The sequence below is a fragment of the Sinocyclocheilus grahami genome, unplaced genomic scaffold (assembly GCF_001515645.1).
Source record: "Sinocyclocheilus grahami isolate Dianchi unplaced genomic scaffold, SAMN03320097.WGS_v1.1 scaffold1333.1, whole genome shotgun sequence".
Taxonomy (NCBI): domain Eukaryota; kingdom Metazoa; phylum Chordata; class Actinopteri; order Cypriniformes; family Cyprinidae; genus Sinocyclocheilus; species Sinocyclocheilus grahami.
The window spans coordinates 127,976-136,088 of NW_015506512.1; the positions used below are offsets into that span (position 1 = coordinate 127,976).

The 8,113-nt window shown below is 37.9% G+C and overlaps 2 protein-coding genes across 2 annotated transcripts in view; one reads left to right on the forward strand and one right to left on the reverse strand.

Moving 5' to 3' along the window:
• The window catches only part of LOC107569319 (gastrula zinc finger protein XlCGF57.1-like), a 190,339-nt gene that overhangs the window by 50,413 nt on the left and 131,813 nt on the right, over positions 1 to 8,113 (forward strand). The gene's annotated exons all lie outside the window — the stretch shown is intronic.
• The window catches only part of LOC107569318 (myelin regulatory factor-like protein), a 46,739-nt gene that overhangs the window by 6,557 nt on the left and 32,069 nt on the right, over positions 1 to 8,113 (reverse strand). Inside the window, exons 17-22 of the mRNA XM_016255380.1 lie at positions 4,872 to 4,934; positions 4,687 to 4,742; positions 3,616 to 3,813; positions 3,488 to 3,535; positions 3,020 to 3,104; positions 2,667 to 2,741 (exon numbers count right to left, since the gene is read on the reverse strand). Of these exons, the coding sequence (XP_016110866.1) occupies positions 2,667 to 2,741; positions 3,020 to 3,104; positions 3,488 to 3,535; positions 3,616 to 3,813; positions 4,687 to 4,742; positions 4,872 to 4,934 (525 nt within the window). The remainder of the gene's footprint in view (positions 1 to 2,666; positions 2,742 to 3,019; positions 3,105 to 3,487; positions 3,536 to 3,615; positions 3,814 to 4,686; positions 4,743 to 4,871; positions 4,935 to 8,113) is intronic.

An 8,113-nucleotide genomic window follows, 5' to 3' on the forward strand; every position in this document is an offset into this window, starting at 1 on the left:
TAACCCTCTTGGGCATGGAGTTCACCAGAGCTTCACAGGTTGCCACTGAAGTCCTCTTCCACTCCTCCATGACGACATAACGGAGCTGGTGGATGTTAGAGACTTTGCGCTCCTCCACCTTCAGTTTGAGGATGCCCATGCTTGGCCAATCCATCACCTTTACCCCCAGCTTCTTTAGCAAGGCAGTGGTCATCTTGGGGTCGTCGTGTTTGGGGTCGTTATCATGTTGGAGTACTGCCCTGCGGCCCAGTCTCCGAATGGAGGGGATCATGCTCTGCTTCAGTATGTCACAGTACATGTTGGCATTCATGGTTCCCTCAATGAACTGTAGCTCCCCAGTGCCGGCAGCACTCATGCAGCCCCAGACCATGACACTCCCACCACCATGCTTGACTGTAGGCAAGACACACTTGTCTCTGTACTCCTCACCTGGTTGCCGCCACACACGCTTGACACCATCTGAACCAAATAAGTTTATCTTGGTCTCATCAGACCACAATGGTTCCAGTAATCCATGTCCTTAGTCTGCTTGTCTTCAGCAAACTGTTTGCAGGCTTTCTTGTGCATCATCTTTAGAAGAGGCTTCCAATTTGACCAATTTGATGCAGTGTGCGGCGTATGGTCTGAGCATTGACAGGCTGACCCCCACCCCTTCAACCTCTGCAGCAATGCTGGTAGCACTCATACATCTATTTCCCAAACACAACCTCTGGATATGATGCTGAGCACGTGCACTCAACTTCTTTTGTCGACCATGGTGAGGCCTGTTCTGAGTGGAACCTGTCCTATTAACAGGCCACTAACAGGCCACCATGCTGGAGCTCAGTTTCAGGGTCTTGGCAATCTTCTTATAGCCTACGCCATCTTTATGTAGAGCAACACTTGTTTTTTTCAGATCCTCAGAGAGTTCTTTGCCACGAGGTGCCATGTTGAACTTCCAGTGACCAGTATGAGAGAGTGAGAGCGATAACACCAAATTTAACACACCTGCTCCCCATTCACACCTGAGACCTTGTAACACTAATGAGTCACATGACGTCGGGGAGAGAAAATAGCTAAAGGCCCGTTCACACCAAGGATGATAACTACAAAGATAACGATAAAGATATAGTTCTAAAAATCGTTCTCAATATTAAAGAATAGCAGAGTCCACACCACAACTATAACGATAAAGACAAAGAGAAACGATATCGTTGGAATCACTTTCAAAACGATTTTTCTCCAGCTGATGAACGATAAAAAAATTGACAGCCAATCAGAATCTATTCTGCTGTCACGAGCTCAAGAATTTTAAGCGGCAGACGCATGTGCGCCTAGAATAAACAGATGATATCGTTCGCTGGTGTGGACGCTAATATCATTATCTTTATCGTTATCTTTATAGTTATCGTTCTTGATGTGAGCGGGGCTTAATTGGGCCCAATTTGGACATTTTCACTTAGGGGTGTACTCACTTTTGTGGCCAGCGGTTTAGACATTAATGGCTGTGTGTTGTTATTTTGAGGGGACAGCAAATTTACACTGTTATACAAGCTGTACACTCACTACTTTACATTGTAGCAAAGTGTCATTTCTTCAGTGTTGTCACATGAAAAGATAGAATAAAATATTTACAAAAATGTGAGGGGTGTACTCACTTCTGTGAGATACTGTATATATATTCTGTATATATTCACACACATTTCAAATGCCTGTGAAATTTGTTCAGTTTATGTCTCAGTTGTTGAATCTTTTTATATTCATACAAATATTTGCACGCTAAGAAATTTATGAGCAATAAAAGCAGTTGAACTTTTGACCGCTGGGTCAAAACAACCCTATAGCTGGGTCAAAACAACCCAATAGCTGGGTTTGTCCCTTTTTAACCCAGCATTTTTTAGAGTGTATCCATCCAACCATTTTTCAAACTTCTCAGCGTCTAAGCAGAGAAACACCCTGTTTTGGATATAAATACACTAGATTCACTTAATTAGTCTTATTACCTCAGTATTAACATATAAGCCCATATATACATGTATTATCTTTATTTGTTTACCTGATAAATGGTTTACATTTATCGGTCTAGCCCTGCTCAAAATTATATTAAGGAATAGTTCACCCAAAAAAAATTTACTCCCCCTCAAACCAAGCTCTTAAAAATCTTCACTTCTTCAGCAGCTCTCAAATGTCATTCTCAAACTGGCTCATCTTGGTCATACAAAACATGAGAACCAGTGTTGTTTAATGCCAAAGCTGTTCCAAAGGAACCAGGAACAAAGGAATTTGGTTCATAAAACTTAAGAAGACTTGAAATATAGCACACAAGTCACATACATTGTTGTTTTGATACTGTTATGACTGGTTTATGCAGCTTGACAGATGTGGTCACTATAAACTGTCAAAATGGAAAAGAACACTATGAACATTCTTCAGAACAGCTCCTTTTGAGTTCCACAGGAAAAACAACAACATAAAAGTTTTGAAGAACATGAGAGTTAGTAAATGATGACAGAATTTTCTTTTGGATGAACTCTTCCTATGAAAGTGTCTTGTCTAAAGCTGGTAAATGTTCTGCGCTGTGGCTCTGTTCCAATACTTAAACTTAATGAGCTTAAAATTAAACTCTTATGAAACCTGGAGTGCAGTATAATGAAGACTTTGTGCAGTATCAACAATCTTTTACTCACTTCATTTGGAGGGTTATGGGCATGTTGGGTGGGATGTGTTTACTGAGGGGAATGAGGTAGGTGTAGTTTCCTTTCCTACAAAACACATCAATAAGTAAAATGCAAATTTATTACAATTGAACATTCTTTGATGACTTTAGTGCTGTAAGTCAAGAAATCCCCAAGTGCTATTAACTCTGTAAAGAGCATCATAGACCAATATAGTCCCCTTTCATAATGTGCATAACATAACGCTTTCATAACAGGGAACATACAACTGTTCACCCCATATTGTGTTATACTGAGAGAGAAAATGAAAAATGAGCATCCTGTTGAATGTCTGTGTACATTGAAGATGTAAGTTTGATACCCACCCACAATTCTCCCACGGACAGTACTGCTGATCTATAACTTGTTGATTCTGTGTTATGAGGATGGACTGTATAGTTGTGTTTGTCCCTGCGAAGAAGACATGATCAAAGACCTAAAGGTGTGAATCACTACTGTGGCCACAGCTACATTCATTTTGTAATTAGAAATAAGAAATGTTTCAAATTAATGGATTTATCCTACGAAGATGGTCACAAATATTCACAAACTAATATTTGTGAACCAAAACGATCCACACAGAGGCTATTCTTTGAGAAAACTTTATATGAAAAAATTAAATCAAAAATGAAAGTGGTAAGTGAACAAAAATTAGTCTCTATAAAACACAATGAATTGACCATAATGCAATATTTTAGTTTCAGTGTGAAGGCGATAATAAGGATTCATTCTTTCATTGTGCGTCTGATAATCTGGACTCGTCTGATGAACAAACCTTTAATATGTCAACTTACAGTCAGTATAATTATTCAGTTTCTCCGGCAGATTTTCGAACCACTTCTCTGAATGGGAATAAACGAAAATGTCATGAAGATAGCCACAAATATATAAAAAAGTATAGTTGAAGACTGAACACTGCCACCGTGTCTCTGACCTTTCTGTGTTTTTCTCAGATTGGTGATTACATGTGACAGGGCATCAAAGGGGACAGTTGTGTCTGTCATTTGGGTGTTGTGATTATGAATTAAAGTTAAAGGACAGCAGTAGACCTCATCTGAATAAAACACATTGGAGACATCGATGTCTGGAGGCCAGGGAACAGGAGAGGCGGTGGAAAACACTGCAAACAGTCAAAATGAAGTTCACCATATAAAATAAAGGTCCCACTTTATATTAAGTGGCCCTGATACCTGTGTACTTAGTAACTAGATGTGTACATAGTTTGTAACCACAGTGTAAGTACACATTGGTACATAGTATCTACAGCTGTAATGTTTGTGTAACTACACATATGTAACAACCCACTGAATGGTATGTGTAAATACAAATGTGTAACAGGACATTGGTAGAAACACTTTTTTGGTAATGAAAGTACAAATGTGTAACAGGACTAACAGCACTTTTTGGTAAAGAAAGTGTTACACTTTATATTAAGTAAACAATTCCTATGGATTTACCATGTAATTACTCTGATGTTACACAGCAGCAGCCAGTAAGTTAGGCTTTACATATAAATTGTGGTTGGTGTCCAGAATGTTACACTTTCTATTAAGTGGACAGTTCCTGAGGAGTTACCATGTAAGTACACTGGTATCACAGTGGTGCACCAACTCCACCAACTTGAGAACCAACTCCTCCCACTTTACATATCCCTAAACCTACCCATCTCCACCCCTAAACCTACCCATCTCCACCCCCTGGATCAAATTGTTGTTACAAAATGTAGTTATATATGTCCTGCTACACATTTGTACTTACACAAACCATTTGGAGGGTTGTTACATATGTGTAGTTACAGAAATATTACAGCTCTAGATACTATGCACCAATGTGTACTTACACTGTGGTTACATACTACGTAGACATCTAGTTACTATGTAAGTACACAGGTATTAGGGTCACTTAATATAAAGTGGGACCAAAATAAACAGTGATTAGAATATACAGACAAACCAACTTAAATACAGTATCTCTAAATATCTACATAAATTACCTGGGGTCAGTGCTGCTGATGTGGTGTAAGGTGGTATAACACTGGTGTTGTTGAGACTGTACATGCCAAGAAAACAAAGTTAAATCTCACTCCAAATAGAAGCCCATTGAGTAACAGTAACATTGAAGTAACAAGCCACAATGCATTGGTCTGTAGAGATAACATTACTGATGATGACATTTTACCTGTTATTGAAGTCCATGTCCTCTCGTAATGTCAACATATAGAGTGCAGTAACAGAAATGACACTGCAAAACAACAAGTTAAAATAAAGTCACACGCAGAATGATTCTGTCATGTTTATTTAAACATTTTATCAAGATACAGTAGAATTTCATTTGGTCTTAAACTTCCCTCAATACCTTCAATTAAAAAAATATTCCAGATTAAATATAACAGTGTTTGTTATTTAAGCTATAAAAGTCTATATCTGTAAATCGTCAATTTGAAATGAGAATGCATTTCTAGATTTACACATTTTTCAGTGTTACAAATGAAAGAACAAATTGATTGTTTTCTGTGGTAGTGACAAACAGAGCATTGATAAACAATATTTAACTGGGAATGTTTCTTTAACCTGCAGGTCCTTAAAGGATTAGTTCACTTTCAAATGAAAATTTCATGATAATTTACTCACCCCCATGTCATCCAAGATTTTTACGTCTTTCTTTCTTAAGTCGAAAAGTAATTAAGGTTTTTGATTAAAACTTTCCAGGATTATTATCCTTATAGTGGACTTCAATGGCTACCAAACGGTTGAAGGTAAAAATTACAGTTTCAGTGCAGCTTCAAAGGGCTCTACACAATACCAGATGAGGAACAAGGGTCTTGTCTAGCGAAACGATCTGTCATTTTCTAAAAAAAAAAAAAAAAAAAAGGGTATGCTTTATAAACAAAAATGCACACCTTACACTGCTCTGCGATGTGCGTCCATGACTTCACGTAATTACGTTGAAAAGGTCATGCTTGACGTAGGCGGAAGTTAGGTTTCATCCAGGATACGCACACGAAGTGACCATTTAAAAAGTTGAAACTGACACAAAGACATTTGAATATGTGTGATTGAACATACAACAACTTTTGAACGGTCCTCCTTCTCCACATTTGTAAACACTGACTGAGTCGGTACTTACACCTACGTCAAGCATGACCTTTTCAACATAATTACGAATTACGTGAAGTCATGGACACACATCGCAGAGCAGCGCAAGGTTTGCATTTTTGTTTATCCGATCATTTCGCTAGATGAGACCCTTATTCCTCGTCTGGTATCGTGATTGAACATACAACAACTTTTGAACGGTCCTCCTTCTCCACATTTGTAAACACTTGACTGAGTCGGTACTTCTGCCTATGTCAAGCGTGACCTTTTCAACGTAAGCAGCTATAGCAGTGCAAGGCCCACATTTTTGTTTATAAAGCATATACATTTTTTTTTTTTTTTTTTTAAAAAAAAACCGATCGTTTTGCTAGATAAGACCCTTATTCCTCATCTGGTATCGTATAGAGCCCTTTGAAGCTGCACTGAAACTGTAATTTTGACCTTCAACCATTTGGTAGCCATTGAAGTCCACTATAAGTATAATAATCCTGGAATGTTTTCATCAAAAACCTTAATTTCTTTTCAACAGAAGAAAGAAAGACGTAAACATCTTGAATGACATGGGGGTGAGTAAGTTATCTGGAAATTTTTATTTGAAAGTGAACTAATCCTTTAAGTCTGGATCCCTACACATGACATTCAAGAAAAAAGAAAAATGTAAAGAAAAGAAGAAAACACACAAGATACCATGATGACCACGAAGTAAGCATTTGTTCCCAAAACTTAAATTCTACCCTCATTTTAGGTAAATTGTGGCCACGATATAACTATGTTAAAATGAGGGAACGAATTTTAACTAATAGATTTAATTTCCCCAGATGATTAAAGGCTGGAATACACTGCACAATTTTTGCCCTCATTTTCCACAGATTTACTGTCAGGAGAAGTCTGCAGATTTGAGTTGACATATTTCATTAAAAAAAATGCGTAGTCTATGATGGTCTGATTTTTAAGCTTCAGACTATGATTCCATCCAGTTGGAGGATAATCAACATGTTTTATATTTTCAGCCGATTTTAGAACACTTTGTTTTCATGTCATTACATTTCTCCTAGCAACAAGGCGCACGTTTCTGTGTGAGTTTGTTGTGATGGGAACAACTTTAAAGTCTGGTAGTGTATAATCCTGAGTTGTGTGTATGATGGCCAGTTTTTCCTCTGTGACTATTACAAAGTCGGTAAGTGTATGAGGCCCAGTATTTTAAGATCTGTTCAGTTTTTATAAGTTGTGCAGTCTATTCCAGCCTTAAGAAAATGTTCTGTATTACAAGTTTTCTTAAATATTATGTTTGAACATGCAAATGAGGCATTATCTAATTAAATATGCATACATCTGAAAACTGGATAATACCAGGATCAAAATTCCTATTTGATTTTGTGGAAATATTACAATTATTGGTTTACACAGTGGGGGAATGAAAATTTACGTAACCCATATGAATGTTATATGAACAAACCCCTGTGTAAAAACCTTCAGAATGTATATAAGAAAAAAAAACAGTAAAGTTTTCTGTATACGAGTGCTACTGAAGTGGAGATTTCTGGCTTTTAAGAAAATGTCTTATTGTCAAACAATCAAAGGATAGCCAAGAATTATCAAGTTGTGGTAAACAAATTCTCAATTTGTGGCCAAGATATCCGTTTTCTCTCTCTCTCTCTCTCTCTCTTTTAACCCTGCATGTCATATGCAGGCTCTGTATTAAAGGTTCTTCAGCAGCAATCTCCTATACTCTATCCATTACTGACCCATATAGTAGGTTCCACATTTTCTGTTTTGCATCAGTCTGATACTGTACATAACAGAACATTTAAGATACTGCACTGATAGTTAGGCACATCAACCATAACCAGAAATCTTGGAGCTATTATTGACGATCAGCTGACTTTCTCATACCACATTGCTAAAACTGCCCGGTCCTGCAGATTTGCTTTATTCAACATCAAGAAGATCAGGCCCTTTCTTTCGGAACATGCTTCACAACTCCCTGTTCAAGCTCTTGTTCTGTCCAGGCTGGACTATTGCAATGCTCTCTTGGCAGGTCTTCCAGCCACTTCTATCAAACCTTTACAATTAATCCAGAACGCAGCAGCAAGATACATTTTTAATGAGCTGAAAAGAATCTACATCACACCTCTGTTTATTAATTTGCACTGGCTACCAGTAGCTGCTCGCATAATATTCAAGGCATTAATGTTTGCCTACAAAGCCACCACTGGCTCTGCACCCCTTTACCTAAATTCAATACTTCAGACTTATGTTCCCTCTAGAACAGGGGTAGGCAAGTTCGGTCCTAGAGAGCCACAGTCCTGCCAAGGTCTACTTCCC